Here is a 16,678-nt window from a genome sequence, read left to right as displayed (position 1 = left end):
TCGGTCTTAGGCGTAAGAATACCATAATGATATTCTCTACATAACATACCTCTTGCAACATGTCAATTAACACATGGTGCAAGAAAGACTACAAACACGATGTTGATTTGTTTTTGGAATATATATAATGAGAAACTAAAGGTCCACGGAACATTGATAATGGATATCATCATAGCAAAGCTTTGCTTCAATCTGGTAAACAGGAAAGAAAAACAAAAAAAAAAAAAAAAAAAAAAAAAAAAGAAGAAGAAGAAGATGGAGGCAACGAGGAATTCAACACTTTCTCAAGTTAGTAATTTGGATATCACAATCTATTACGAATAAAATTGTAATGATAATGTTCTTATTGAGCACCTAGACGAGGTCTTGACATGCTTTGAAGAAGAGAAACATCTCGAACCTTTTGTTTCTTTTAATAAGAAAGTCAATTTTTTTTATGTAATGATTTTGTTTGAACAAAAATAAATAAAATATTTATGTTATCAGCTCAATATCGGGTTTTCAGATCAACCCAAAAGAGGAAATTGATTTGTCCACAATTCGGTTCATCTGGAGGTAAAGGAATGATCAGAATTTTAATAACATATCCATAACAAAAATCACGGACAACATAAAAGCAAATACATTTCTCTAGATTACAAATAAGGGAAATTGAAGGAGTTACTTTTGATTGAAATTCCTATACATGTCACATACATCATTTATGGCAAATCTAACATGCAAACTTTCTCATAAACCTTGATTTTGACAACCCATAATTCCTTAAATTGGTATGTTAATAAATATCTTTTGTTAAAATATGCATCTTTAAAAAAACCAATAAAATCTTTGCCCACAAGTAGTGAACAACAAATAAAACCAAAATCACAAGACAACAATTCGTGGGGTTTTTCCATTACATAAAATTTCTAACTTCTACTTAAAAAATCAATGATCCTAATTACACAAGAACCCCAATCGAATACGCCGAGTAGAAACAACAACAAAACTCACTCGAATTCAACCGAAAACGGATCAAACAGCCAAGATTTATGCATAATTTCTCAAACATCAACACAAAAATACATCTATTTTTTACCAAATCTCAAACATTTGTTGTGTTTAACACCTGTCATACTTGGTCCCGAAGAACTTCTTTGCTTACTTGGCTTTGAAACTGAGACCTTCTCCATTGCACTTATAAACTTGCGCAAATGCCTTATGTACTCTGGGTATGTTTCAATGTTGCAATGGCCTCCACCTTGAACCCATAATGGGTCATATTTTTCTTTTGCAAGTTCCCATAATCTTTTCCCATGTGAAAAGTCAACAATGTCATCATTTGTTCCCTGTCATTTTAAATAAAATCATAAATAAAATTCAAGAAACGAAAATTGTAGAAGACTAGAAGGGCAAAGAATACTTACATGTATAACTAAAACCGGACAGCTAACTTTTTGTATTTTGTCGATGTTCTGCATAAAAGAAAATGAACAGAGTGAGTGGCAAGCTTTTTAGGGCTATTTTTAATTATGAGGATGAGGGCGTTTATGTCTTTTTCACAAATGAGAAGTCCAGAGCCTGTTTGTGTGTCCCATCTTGTTCTACCTTTTTATGATGGGACAAAAAGTTGCAATTCTAGTCCCATCAATAGTAGGAATACAGTACAACATGTTTTGTCATGTAAACAAATTGACCAGGACAAAAGTTGCAAAATTTTGTCCTATCGACATTTGTCTGAGTCCAGTAAGTCAAATGCAGTACAACATGTTCTGTTCTGGAATGCCTGGGCAGATTGAGATTTACCTTGAATATATCGAACCAAAATGTCATCTTGACATTATATAAAACTCGTATTCCCGAAAGGATGGCGCTATGTAGAACCACGCCTCTCAATCTTTGTAACCGAGCTGCCAAGTGTAACGTGGGCCCACTGCCAACAGATTGGCCGTATAAGATGATGTCTTCTTGTTTAATTCCATATTTGTCCTTCAAACAATTGTACACTGCCTCTATGTCGTAGTATGTGTTGAGTTCAGACGGCTATATATCCATAAAATGAAAGAAACAAATAATATTTAGAAAGTCATTTTGTGCCTTGTTTCAAGTAGTTTTTATATATAAAAAGAAAGTGTGAGATGCAATAATGTCTTGGTTTATTTCTTACCTTCCCCGTTGATGCTCCATATCCCGAGTAGTCATAACTACAAAGTACAAATATATACCATATAAGCCAACGACACGAAATAAATCTAGAAAAGTTTGTAATATACGTTTTTTTTTTATCATCAAAAGAAACTAAATTAAATGGAATTCATAAAATAATACTCGTAAGGGTTCGAGTCTAAGCAACTACGGGTATGTGAGTTTAAATTCCAATATGGATTGGGTTCTTATTTTAGTATACATGATTGACATCTCACATGATGCAGTGGGTGTGGCAGTGTGGGCCACCACACTGACAGCACAGGGGTTGATGAAAGAATAACTTTTTTTTTTGCAGAAAAGATACTAGATTAATGAAGACAAGAGATGATCAAATGGGAACTATGAGCGACTTCTAGCTTCATGGAAACTAAACAATTACATGTGCAAAAGTGCAAAAAAGAAAACTATAAAGTAACAAGACCCGCCAACAATGAAAATTAAGATGATAAGAAAAACACATGTTATTGGTCCCACTCGTCTTCTTCCATTCCTTTTTTAGCACCCACAATCATGTTAGCTTTGTCTTCCAATTGACCCGCTACTAATAAGAGAGAAACAATTCGTATAACTATTCAAATCAAACTAAATCCGGATCTTTTCACGAAATTGACACCATGTTTTACTTTTACTTTTACTTCTATCAAGTTCATTTAGCTTTAAAGAGTTTGTTAGGTTTGCTTAGAGTGATCATATCCATGAAAACAGTTCAAATCAGAACACATTATTGCACTATCAATGAGCTCAAAAGTCAAAACACCAAGAACCAAATTCTTTTACTTTTGATCAAACAAACACCCAAATACTGTAAGACCAACATCGAAACACATCTAAGATTCAACAAAAACACTTATATTCGATCCACAAGTTTAAATTTAATCAAGCTACAGTAGTGTAAAGTAAAGTGGGTGTATGTGCACAAAGATTCTTCGATTGAAACACATGAGAAAATGAGATCAACCAAATATGAAAAGAAGCATAGAGATCATGAACACCCATTTCAACAGAATCACTTAAAACCCCAATAATAGAAGCAATGAAAAGATGTAATGAAACAGGAATTGGGAAAAGATAAAGATACCTCATGATATTGAGTCTGAGGTGAGCTCTGAGTTCGATAAATAGTTCTTGCATCTGCCCCAAATCAGCAGCGTTGCCATGAGAGTAGAGAAGGGTGAATTTACCAAAAGGGTGTTTCCAGAAGGTAGCAACGATTTTGTTTCCGACCTTTGTATCAAGCAAATGAACGTCGACGTTTTTATCAGCTGTTATACCTGTAATACAGTATCTTTTATCGCCATTTGGTGTATCTTCTTCGTCTCTAAAAACATCATACGATGGTGGTTCTGGTGGGAAAAATGCAAATTTTGCAGCTATGTTTGAGGTTACATTTCCCATTTAACAACAAAACCCCACCTCATAAATATCATTAATTTCCCCAAGATACAGAAACCCCTTTTTCGATTTCTGTAATTCGTTGTAAGATAGAACGGGATTTTCAATCTGGGTTTGAAATTTTTGAATACTTTTACTTCAAATTTTCGAATGGGGGGTGTTCGATTTTGTGTTTGAGTGGCGTGGAAAGGAAGATAAATGATCCGATCTGAGCGAGTAGAAGATGAAAAAAAGATAATGAGAAGCAAAAGAAGAGAAGGAAAGATGAATGAAGAAATGATGTTGTTGATATGATGATGATGATGAATAGATAATAGCAAAGGGTGTGATGGTGATGATCTCAATATTTTTATGTACTGTAGACACTTGTTCATTTATAAATGGTATCCCTTTCGATGTATTATTTGAAATGTCAACTTTACCCCCAAACTCTATCCATGTTCTTCCCTTCATCAATTCTTCTATTAATTTATCAACTACAAAACAATAATTGAAGCAATCTACAAGATTGAATACTTGTTTACGTAATAATATTTATTTCTTTTGTAAAATAAAAAGGTTTTTTATTTATAAATAGAGTGGTTGTTGTTTATTTATATTTAATAATGGTTTACCTTTTTTACTATATATTATACTAAAGATTTTTTAAACAAAGATGTCTAAAAAGAAACTTTGTTACAGAAAATTGAAAATATATGAAAAATCTTTAAATAAACAATCATTAAGTTCAAATCTAAACTGGGGTAATATCATTATAAAAATTGAAAAAAATCTGATGATGATATTAAAACTTTTATTGTATAAAGCAAATATCGGATTGGATTTATACAATGATTGTGACAATTTACTTCTTTAGGGTCGTATATTATTCTAGTGTAAGTGAATTATGAGAGAATTATACTTTAGGAAAGGAAAGATGACTTTAAAGTGATAAAAAAAAAAAAAAAAAAAAAAAAAAAAAAAGGCATATTGAGAAGTGGAGGCCAATTTGGTCTTTCAACAAAGCACTATAGTAAGTTGGTACCTTGTTATCATCGAAGACAGGGGAGAGTCATTGGGTTAAACACTGAAAAATATAATATTTCCTCATTTCCATAAATTATACCTTCGATATTCAAAAAAAAATATAATAAATTTTAGAGCTAAATATTTTTTTGTATGTATAAACGTTTTATTTTTCTTAATTTATGTGAATATAATGCTTACATAGAATATGTAATTATTTATATTATGATCATAAATATAATATATGCAATATTTTACATGTGTCATGTTTAATAAAGTGAAACGTAGTTATCAGTTACACAATTTGATAAAATAAATAAATATTATTACATATATTTATTTTTAAAATGTTTTATTTCTTGGTAATTATTGGGAAAAGGAGTCAAACAAGATCTGCAGGCACGATAGAAGTAGGTTTGACCAAGTTGTCAGAGTCAGAAGAACATTCCACATTTGATTCTTCCTCCTCCAAATTTGGTTTTTACCTCTCTACCGAATACTCCCATAGTTGACTACTGTCAGGATATTTAATTTTTCAAATTATAATGTTACATAATATTATTTTACTTTAAAGTTATTTACTTATTTATATTAAAAAAAAAAATACGAACACCACCTTGACATTCCATTTAAAATATGATAAATTATAATATTTGCGTATAATATAATTTGAGATCTTACTTATATATTTTTATGTTGTTACCGATAAAGCAAAAATGTATGAATAAGTTACTTATTTATTTACAAGTCTTTTGAAATAAGTCAAGACATAATAATTAACAAAACACTAAATTAAACCAACATTTTCATATAAATGATCTTTCAAAATTGTGGGACGAGAAAGTAGATTAGTAGGGCAAATAGGAGAGCATTTCACTTAAGATGATAACTAACTAAAGTTGTTAAAAAATTTGGCTTAACAAGGATACCTCCTTTAGATATGGACTCTGAACACAAGTGTCAGGAGCACTGGCGGAAATCAATGGAAGCCAAGGGGGGCCATGCACCATATTCATATTATAAAGTATCAATATATTATTTGAAAACTTCAATTTGCAACAGTAAGCACCATCGTTTTTTGAAGTTAGGAAATTATTTATTTATTTCATTTAAGCAAAATGGATCTCATCACTTTCCACCTTCTATTTTTTTAGTTTTTACCATACTTTCATTCTTTTCTATCTCATTTCGTGGTTTGTTATTTTCCATGCAAATGTAAATATTATTAAGGATTGGTTAAATGGACATCTCATTTTAACAAATCGATTTCTTGTAGAAAATTGTTGTTGGCCTTATATATCCCACAGGAAAAGAAAAACTAATATCAACAAAATATTTACTTTTCATCTTGATTTTTTTTGTTTAGTATATATACATAATAATAATAATGGTCAAAATTCGATTGCTTTTAAAGTTGAGCGTCAAAATTCAACTGATGATTTTAAAGTTGAGCATAATTGGTATATCTATCCAAATTCAATGAAAAAAATGTTTGATTAAAATTCAATAATAATATATAGTATTTTATTTTATTTATATAAACATCAATCTAAATCTAATTCAGGTCATTGATTAAAATTTAGGCTAGAGCTCGAATTATGCTTATTAACTCGACCTCAAGTTATCATATTAACGAGTTGACATTGAGTAATTTGACTTGCTTACATCTTTACATCTAGTGTTCCTATTACTGAGTTTTTGAATGACTCGTTAGTTTTGTACTTTGAAAGAGATTTTCCGAAAAGATTAGTTTAGAGGAAATTGTCCAAGACTTTAAAAACACAAAGGATTGACGAGTTACACTTTGATAAGCGGTGCAAGAACATTTCATGTTAATTATTTTGTTAAAATTTTGATGTCATATCTTTGAATCAAATTAAAATAGTTTTATACGCTTCTGTTTTTAAGTTTTGGTTCTGGCCCCCTCAGTCTACTACTCGTGTTCCACACTCAGGAGTATGACGAAATCTAAGACATATTTAGGCATCAACCTAGCCCCGACCATGGGACAACGCCATTAGAAGACAAATATCAAGCCAGTTAATGTGTCCACTAAATCCTTCATACAACCAGAAAGCTTAGAAGTAACAATCGTGTCTCACTCCCTTACAAATGTTTGGCCTAAAGGCAGCCTTACAATGTACAACAAATTGTGGATATGACCACCACCATCATATCCACACTATAAATACCTACATTGGTGTCATGTATAAGGTATGCAATCATTCACTCTCACACTCCACATTTTATTCACTTTGATAAGCCTCACTAACCTACGCATCAGAGTGCACTGTTCGGACGTCCTCCTATAATGCACTTACCTTTCGCTTTAGTTGAAGTTTGAGTCATCATTATTGTGATGAAGACTCTCATATTGGTGATATCAAGAAGTAGAGCTTATCCCTTCAAAGATCCCATGTATCATCGTTGGAGCCATCTGTGGGACCCCAAACATATAAGCCCCAAGCCTGGTAGTTAATCTACGGAGAATCACCAGCCTAAAGATATTTTGTCGACAAAAAAATACCATGCACCATCAAACTCAAATAAGCTTAATGTTCAGTCGTCTTATGTCTAACCTAGGTTTCATGTCACTTATCTCGAGAAGAATGTGAGATCTGATAAGACCAACGACCCAAACCCTAGCAAGGATCCGAAATCTGCTTGTATTCAAGAAACATGAATTCTCCAAAGTTAAATACTTGAACTATATTAATTGCATAAAAAAAAAAGAAAACAAGGAATGGAGCACTATATTTATAGTGTCCTGCTATAGAAACCCTAAATCAACATGAAGTCTTAAATACGGAAAGTAAAACAAACTACCAAAATAAAACACATGTAGATAAATATTAAATTAAATCTATAGCTTATCCCAATTGCCTCCCTAGTCCCTAATGACACATGCGATACACCTGACTGAACCAACCCATTCTTTGGCTCGTATCATTACTCCCCTCCCAAAAATAAACTCTGTCCTTGTAGTGGTGTTAATTATGATGACATGTGCGGAATAAGAAAAGATCTAGTGAATCATCATACAAATCAAGAACACATGGAGTAAATAAATATTTTAAGCTTTCATTAGTTGAATTAAAAAGAGTACAAATGGGTATGCTAGTTTCTCTCTCTAAAAATAATGCTCTCTAAATGGTTCATTACATAATAGGATTCACTCACTTCCTAATTATAGGAAAGACTCAACCCATTTACACATACAAGAGGGTAAGCCATAAGACTCTACATCCAAACATGACTTTGCACCCTAACATTCTCCCCCTCAAAGTTAGGATTGGATTTCCCGGCTTTAATATCCAACGAGCTCGAGCGATAAAAACCAAACTCCCCCTCCCCCCCCCCAAAAAAAAAATGATGTCGTTTTTCAAATCCGCAAATGAATATCGAAAAACCCGAGAAGCTTAGAATACCCGCTTTTCATTCTCCCCCTTTTATAATAAAAAAATGATTATAAAACCCATTAAGGGTGAGAAGCGCCCGTGGATTAATCTTCACATAACTCCCCTTGATGTGTGCCAAGAATGAAACACTGAAAAACTTGCATGGAAAAGCAATCATGAAAAAGCCTCGAAAAAATTTCCAACTTGTGAAAATTTTCAACTTTTGGGTGAGAGTTGCAAGATTTTCCAAAATTCGGGTAAAAACTGTCACTTTCTAAATTCTACAGGGACCCGTTGCGCCAAAAACAGCTTAAGATGCAAAACTCTACCACATTTGCGAAACTGGGCATAAAGTGTAAATTCGTACAAACTGTAGGGACTAAACTTGTAAAATCTTCAATTTCTCAGCTTTACTACCCCCATTTCGAAGTTGGACTATTTTTGCCAACATCTCGAAACTGCAGGGACTCACTTCGAAACTTCTGCATTCTTCACAATTTTTATCACCATTTCGAAATTTGACCACTTTTGCTGTATCTTTGAAACATTAGGGACCCAATTCAAAACTTTTGGTTATCTTCTTCAATTCGTTACCTGACTTCCAGTCTCAACTTTATCAACCCTTCTCAACTCGTTATCAAGCTTTCGAAATTGACAAACAAGGCTTCGAAATCTAACCCATGGCTTTCGAAATCAAAAGCAATCCAGCCAAGTCAATTTTGATACCTTTTGTTATCAATACCTTCCCAATTGAATTTAAAGCCTTCAAAGCAATCGACTTCCAATAACATCAATTTTTCGCTACTTAACATTCAAGCCTTCGAAACACAAAAATCAACTCTTCTTTACACAAGATGTCGAGTATCAATTAGGCATTCAAAACCTTCGAAACACATAAACATCAAAATTGACATACCAGTCGATATCAAGCCTTCAATTGTTAACCATTGGTCATCGACATCAAATACTAACATCAACCATTCCTTACGATTCGATCATCCACAACCTAGAATCAAAAATATGATTTAACGAATTAACCTTGTCCATCACTTCATTGTTCATTCCAAAATCAACAGCACTCGACTCAAGATCAACAATTGATATCCCAATATCAAATCTTCGTCAACCAGCAATCGACATATCCACACTTCGAAAATTTGACTTCCAAAATCATTAATCGACAATCCCTTTGATTTCATAGCCTTCGAAACACATAAATCAACATACACCTTCCCAATATCGATATCAACACAATCTTTGTTTTTTGTTACGTAACCCAAAACCTTCGAATACCAGTAACAGATTACCATAAACCATTTCTCAGTATTTTGAATCAAAATCTATTTCCCATCTATTCTCATCAAAATTAAACCATTGACCAGCAACTATTTGACCAGTGATACCCAAAATCGAACTCACAATCCTCCAAACTTCAATTCCGATTTTGACTTTTTCCAAATGTGCCTTTGCTTTGACTTCACAGTTTTAAATACATAAACCATCAATTAACTATGAATCAAACACTCAAACTTTAAGATCAATAGTCATGCGATATTGAATCACGATAAACATCAAAAGCTTTGACTCCAAACATTCGAATCTAAGACGACATCTACATTCGAACCTTATATCCATGAAAAGGTGGCGAGAAGCCCTACGCTCCTAACAGCACACACAAGCCTTAAAACCCCCGAACAAAACCCTAAATCCATAAAAGGACGAGATATTAAATTACGATTATACCCTTGGCTTCCGAAGACACAATTGAATACTTGGATCACTTATACCATGACACCCACATCCGAAATGGGCCAAATCCTTTCTTTACCAAAGCCCTATGCTCCTAACAACACACCCAAGCCTTAAAACCCCCGAACAAAACCCTAAATCCGTAAAAGGCTGAGATATTAAATTACTATTATACCCTTGGCTTCCAAAGACACAATCGAATACTTGGATCACTTATACCATGACACCCACGTCCGAAATGGGCCAAATCCTTCCTTTGCCGAAGCCCTAAGCCTCAAGACAACTGATGACTGGGTCGTAACCCCAAGCAGCGAAGTAATTTTGAAACCGAGTGTTACATTATCTATCCTAGATCTGATTACATAATTATCTAGGCATATTCTTAGTATTCAACTTATCTTATTACTTTTGTATTGTTCTTGTTATGACACCGTTCTAGTATGTATGTATGTACTTATACTTTATGAAAATATCATTATATTTTAAAAGTACACTTGAACGGAATGTTTTAGTCGGAGAGTTTTTGTCCCATTGTATTTATAGTTGTATATCTTACATGGTTTGATATACTTAGTTCACTATAAACAATGCTCTGATACCAATCTGTCACACCCCCAAACCAGGATGGCGGAAACGTCTGGGGGTGGATGACTTCATGAACAGTAACGCAACATAATGTATAATAGTGATCAAAGCAAACACAACCATCATAAATATAATTGAAAATGTTACATTGTTTCCAAGTGTTGTATGTTTCAAAACCAATTACATTATGATTATAAAATGAATAGTACGACACTGTAACGTCCCATCCTCAAAAGCCTTGTAACTACCTGTTTAACAGTTTCCTGATAATACAAGTAGTTTTGAGAAGTGTCAACAATTAAGTTTGTGAGTTCATAAGAGTTTTGTATGTGAAAAATTTGTAACTCTTTCTTTCTAAAATGATAGTGTTTGTTCTCAGAGAATCCAATATTTCCTTAAAAATGAGTTGTAGTCTTAAAAACCCTAAGACCAAAAATGTATAAGTATTTCTATACTTAAAATAGTATTACGTAGTTTTATTGTTATATAAAACCATTTGAATGCATGTTACCCCGTAAACTAAATGTATCGTTGATTCCCCATGTGAGTTATTACAACCATGCTAACACCGAAATTGGCCTGCTGCGATGTTCTTCAGGTGTCAGAAAGTTAGACATTTGTCACCCCAGACCTGCCGGTCTAGTTGTAGCTAGCAGCTTAGGTGCGAGATTTTCAGTCCCGTATACATCTATACACAAGTATCACACTCTTTTACCGAGATTCTGGTTATAATTCAGAACTTTAGTGTGTACTTTGGTAGGTACAGTGAAAAGTTTGTCTCACATATTTGTTTCAACAAGTTTAAGTGTTGGTGTAATGAAAACCCTTGTATGTGTAAATATCACTTTTCCCTAGTATAAATATAGTGTATAATAATTATATACTTTTATATAATTATTCATCTTGTTCCAAAATGTTATAATAGTGTTAATGACCCATAAACTACACCTATTATAGTTTATTATAAATATTTTGTTCTACCTATATATATATATATATATATATATATATATATATATATATATATATATATATATATATATATATATATATATAGGTTAACATGTTTAGATGTTCATAAAAAACATATATTATACATCTAACACAAGTATATGAACTTTTAATATGATAAACACAGTTTTCTAGTTTTTGACTTTTTACGTCACCAAATGGTAAATATTGAATTATAAACTTTGTAAAATTTGTTATTGCCTTTTTGTGACGTTTAGGTCAAGTTAACCTTATATGTTTAAAACACATATTTTAGGTCAAATCTCACAAAAATGGAACCATAACTTGGTTATGACCATTTTTTGTTAGAAAACCTTAATTTTCTCATAACGTGATAGATTTTTAGGTTTTCTTTATTGTAAAACCAAATCCTTGGTATTTATAACTAGTTTCATAATATATCTCCAAAATAACATATTTTGATTTATATCCCACAAAAATTGTGTAGTAACTTGGTTATAACCATTTTTGCTAGAAAGGTCATCTTATACTCATAAAAACCATAGTTTTTATATTTTTGTTTTTTTTTTATATGACTTTTTTCTTAAGAACATATAGCATGTTTATACTTATTTATCATAAATTTGTATTTTAAACAACATACTACACATAAATGTTTATAATACTAGGTAATAACATTATTTCATGTAGATAACATTTTTACACAACATGAAAGTAAAGCATGTATAATAACTTGTACAATTATACAAGTTTACTTGTATTCTCTCCCTAAAACTTAGATAAATATGAAAATGAGGGGTATGAACTCACATTGAGTGTGTTTCTTGGTGGATAAAGACGTGAATATGAAAGATTTCAAGTTAGGAACACTTAAAGATTGAAAGATCTTATGGATATTAACATATATTAATGTGTGTAGTTGTAATAAAACTAGTATATATATATATATATATGTATGTATGTATGTATGTATGTATGTATGTATGTATGTATGTATGTATGTATAGAATCACTAGAGTAGTAAGGAAAAACTTACCAAAAATCAAGAACCAACTTATGAAAATTAATCTTGAGAGAGAGCTTGTTCTTGAGGAAGGAGATGAACAAAAAGATGAAGAAGATGGGATGGGGTTGGCCGAATTAAAGAGAATATGGAGGGAGGGTGAGGGGTGGGTGGGTATGGGGGAGGGGGCATGGAATGGTTTCTTGAATTTAATATTCAAGTATGACCCTTTTAATTAGATAATAAGATTTTATAAAAGGTATAATAATCATATAAGACAAATGTAGTTTTTTTAGTTTATTTGTATAAAAAAAATTGGGTAATTTTTACAAGAGTTGGTGATTTTTATTAAAAGTGTATAATTACTTAATTTGAATCATCTAAATTCAAATTATTATAAAAATCATTATCATCAAAAATAACAACACATTACATGAAAGTTAGGATGGTTCCTAATTATTTTCGTTGAAGTTTGAGTGTCTAGGCCAGGTAAAGAATGTGTCGCATTTGCTGGCGAATTCACCAAAAATCTGAATATGTAACATTTGTTATGAATTTGTCATGTAGTATAAGGTTTATGAAGTCAACTACATTGTATTATGAACATTATATATACCTAAATAATATATAATTGAATTATCGAATTTCTTTACGTTACTAACCCTAATTAGGGTTTATATTCAATAATTGATAAAAAGAAAGATACTTTGAATTATAACTTGCCAATAGTACATTAGTAACATTAGGGAATATCACATTTCTTCTAAAATTTTAATATGAGTTGAGTTGAACTGGTTGACTTTTGTTGACTTTGTTTGACCAAATTGACGGTTGTCACTATTCGGGGATGGGGACGGGGATCGCCACACCCCCAAACCAGAATGACAGAAACACTTGGGGGCAGATGGAGTGACTTCATGTATAGTATCATAACAATTGAATAGTAATGAAACATAGCAACACAAACATTCATACATTTAGATTTCAAGTATTACATTGTTTACAAACACAATTGTTCCAAAAGTTGAATAAAAATAACTGAAAGGTAGGAAAACATGGGACGCCGACGCCGACCCTCAAGAAGGGTTGAGTACCTGTCTACTGGTTTCTTGAGAAAACAAGTGATTTTAAAAAGTGTCAAAAATTAACTTGGTGAAATCATAAGCATTTTGAATGAAAAGGGTTTGTAACTGTTTCGCAAAAAAATTGGTTTCGTATATTTCCAGAAAATCCAAAATTTTCTTTAATATGAACTGTAATTGTAAGTAATTCCTTTGTATATTTTCCTTGTAAAGTAAAAATTGTGTAATTCCAGTAAATCCAATATTTTCTTAAAGGTGAATTGTAGTCTTAAACCCTTAGACCAAGATGTAGGTGAATATTGTACAGAAAATAGTATATAGTTTCAATTCTTTTAATAAAACTAATGAAGTACATGCTTCCCGTAAACCAAATAGTTTCGCTAATCTCTATGTGAGTTCTTATAACCATGCTAATATGACTAATATGCCTGAAACGACGTTCTTCAGGCGTCGGAGTCAGTAAGACATTTGTCACCCTAGACTTGCCGGTCTAACTGTAGCGAATAACTGAGGTGTGGGGTTGTCAATCCCGTATAGATCTATACACAACGGTCTAGCTCTCCCTTCACGAGACTCTGGTTATAATGCAGGACTTAAGGTGTACGCTAGGTAGGTACGGTGAAGGAAAGTCTCATAAGAGCATTAACAGATTTACGTGAGCTATGACTCCTTTTACTTGCAAAATAAGATAATTATACCTTTAAATAATTATATGTATCTCCTAAAGGTGTGGTTTGTGACTTCAAAACTATACCACTTGTAGTTTATCTCGTTTTGTTGAAATTGTTCATATAATCTTTTATATAATTATAAAGGTGTATTCTAGTAGGAAAATTTGAAATCAAAACATAATATTTTAGGGATTAAAACTCGCTAAATTAGTAGATGACTATAATGTAACCATTTTTGCTAGTAAAGTTATCTTTTAGTAAAAGTTCCCAAAAGCCATGTAGTTTTACAAATCATAACTTTTCATATGATTTTATAACATAGATTAATTTTGTTTTAACATTATGTATATCATGAAAGAGTCATACAACAATCATTGAGGTACTCTACATAAGATAAGGCATCAAAGATCAGGCAATTCTATCATACGGTTCTTGAGGATCCTTACTTACTGCATAATACTTATTGCATAATCAAAGATCACATAATCAAATAATTGCATGGTATTTTAGGGTCTACATACTGGCTCCAACTGATCGTACACTTTCCATCCACTTTTACTTATTTTGAAACCATTTAAAAATCATTTCGAAAATCTTTCCTTGATTTGAGACTGGATTCACACGAGTGTTCCTCCAATTCACTCAAACCAAGGCTCTGATACCAACTTGTAACACCCATAAAAATCTTGCAAATTTTAAACTTTTAAAAACATTTCAATTACTAAAAGTTATTACAAAAAGGTTTCCAAAATAGTTCTATATCAGAGTATCTCTGCAACGCCCGTAGATCCGGGCTAGTCAATTTAGAGACAATAAGTGTCGAAAATGACTTTTCGGCAAAAGATTATTTATGATAAATAGTCTTAACCAAGTTGTAGAATATGTCTCAAGGTTTCCGTACATATAATGAACGCCGAAATCCGAATTATAACGAAGAAGTTATGGCCCGTCGAAGTTTTACGGCAAAACCGGCACGACACCGGGAAGCGTAAATAGTAAATTTACGATGGAGCGACTTTTAGCCTTAGCAATCTAAACGAAAGTTGTAGTATATGTTAAACCGAGAACATACAAAAAAAGAACGCCCAAATCTGACTTTGTATGAGGAAGTTATGATTTTTCTAAGATTCGACTTAGCAGTGCACGGCCCGAAACTCGAATTTTAGTTCGAGTGGTTTTTGGCTTACGCGACGTAAATGAGAGTTGAAGATCTCATTAATAGGAACTCAACAGTAAAAAGATAGACAAAAACGGAGTCCATATGAAGGAGTTACGAATTCTTCGCGGTCATTTAACAGTCTAAACGCCTCCGACTGTTAAATTTGAGATCGGTCGAGAATTAGCCGACGGAGTCTAAATGAAAGTTGTGGATCTTGATTTTACCTACACGTTAAAAAAAAGAACGTCGAAAACAGATCTCATATGCGAGATTTATGATTTTTCTAAGTTTGAAGGCTGATACGCGATAGGGGTGACGTGGCACCACCAGAACTAGACACGTGGCACCACCAGAACTGGACACGTGGCACCACCAGAAGGCTGCCACATGCCCCAACTCGGCGAGTAGGTCCTCCTACTCGGCGAGTCCATCAGTCAGCACCCCTATAAATAGAGGTGTCGGGTTCCCTCATTTCCTCACCCCTCAACCGTCTTCTTTCTCTCTCTATACTCTCTCTCTCTCTCTCTCTCTCTCTCTCTCTCTCTCTCTCTCTAAGCTCCCTAACCCCCCTAAAAGCCTAGGTAAACCCCCTAGCACCCGAAGGAAGCCCCGAGAAAAGAGCCTTTCGGCTCGGGAACGCTGCTCTAGCAAAGCTCGGTTTTCGAGAAAACCCGTTGGAAGTGAGCTACGCTTATCCTATCTTTAGTATAGCTTATGTTTCAACATAGAAATGTTATTAGGACCTTATAATAAGTATTTGAGATATTATTATGGGTTATATATGTATTGTTTAATGCTTATATAATAGTAATAATAGCTATACTATTAAGTAGTCTCGGTGAATATTAAACTAAACCCTAGTGGTAATGATACTAGGTTTTGTCGAAGGAAATTGTTTTAAGAGTAACGAAGTGTTGTCCGAGTACCGAGTCACCACCTTACCAGGTGAGTGCATAGTCCCTTTCATCTTACACATAGATATGAAGTATTTTAATATAAATTACGTGCTATGTGTGCATATTGTCTGAATACTTGTTGTCTATGCTGATGAAAGATTTGTATACATGTTTTAAATGATGTAAGCTGTATAAAGTATTTTATATCTACAAAATATATTGGATAAAACATGGGTAGATGAATGATGAGGGATAAAAGCTAAAATAGAGGAACATTAGTAGTATGGACCTAGTGCCCTATAGGTATACATTGACAGCAGTGGACCTAGTACCCTATAACCCGTAGATGATTTAGATCTACGGTAAACGTCCTAGCAGTTGCGCCTAATAGGGAGCCTTATGACTATGAAAGTAGCGTTTAAAGGTCAATACCGGCACAAGCGCCTCATGGAAAATGTCCCAATTCTGGCAGCTGCGCCTAAGTGATAATATTAGCAGCTGCGCTTGACCAATGTGTCATTAGCAACAATGGACTTCATGTTGTTTCCTTAGGATGATCCTTAGGAATGAATGAATGAG

The 16,678-nt window shown here is 33.0% G+C and overlaps 1 protein-coding gene across 1 annotated transcript; it reads right to left on the bottom strand.

Annotated features, from left to right (window-relative positions):
• Nucleotides 1–869: 869 nt before the first annotated feature.
• On the bottom strand, nt 870–3,939 carry LOC111908344 (uncharacterized). Its single transcript, XM_023904166.3, has 5 exons — nt 3,266–3,939; nt 2,147–2,183; nt 1,786–2,022; nt 1,407–1,454; nt 870–1,328 (listed from the first exon to the last, which is right to left on the bottom strand). Exons 1-5 carry the CDS (start codon nt 3,580–3,582, stop codon nt 1,068–1,070), a joined length of 900 nt encoding a protein of 299 aa, XP_023759934.1. The 5' UTR covers nt 3,583–3,939; the 3' UTR covers nt 870–1,067.
• Nucleotides 3,940–16,678: the final 12,739 nt, after the last annotated feature.

The sequence above is a fragment of the Lactuca sativa genome, chromosome 8 (assembly GCF_002870075.4).
Source record: "Lactuca sativa cultivar Salinas chromosome 8, Lsat_Salinas_v11, whole genome shotgun sequence".
NCBI lineage: Eukaryota > Viridiplantae > Streptophyta > Magnoliopsida > Asterales > Asteraceae > Lactuca > Lactuca sativa.
The sequence above is the reverse complement of the archived record's forward strand: the minus strand, read 5'-3'. Positions and strand labels throughout refer to the sequence as shown.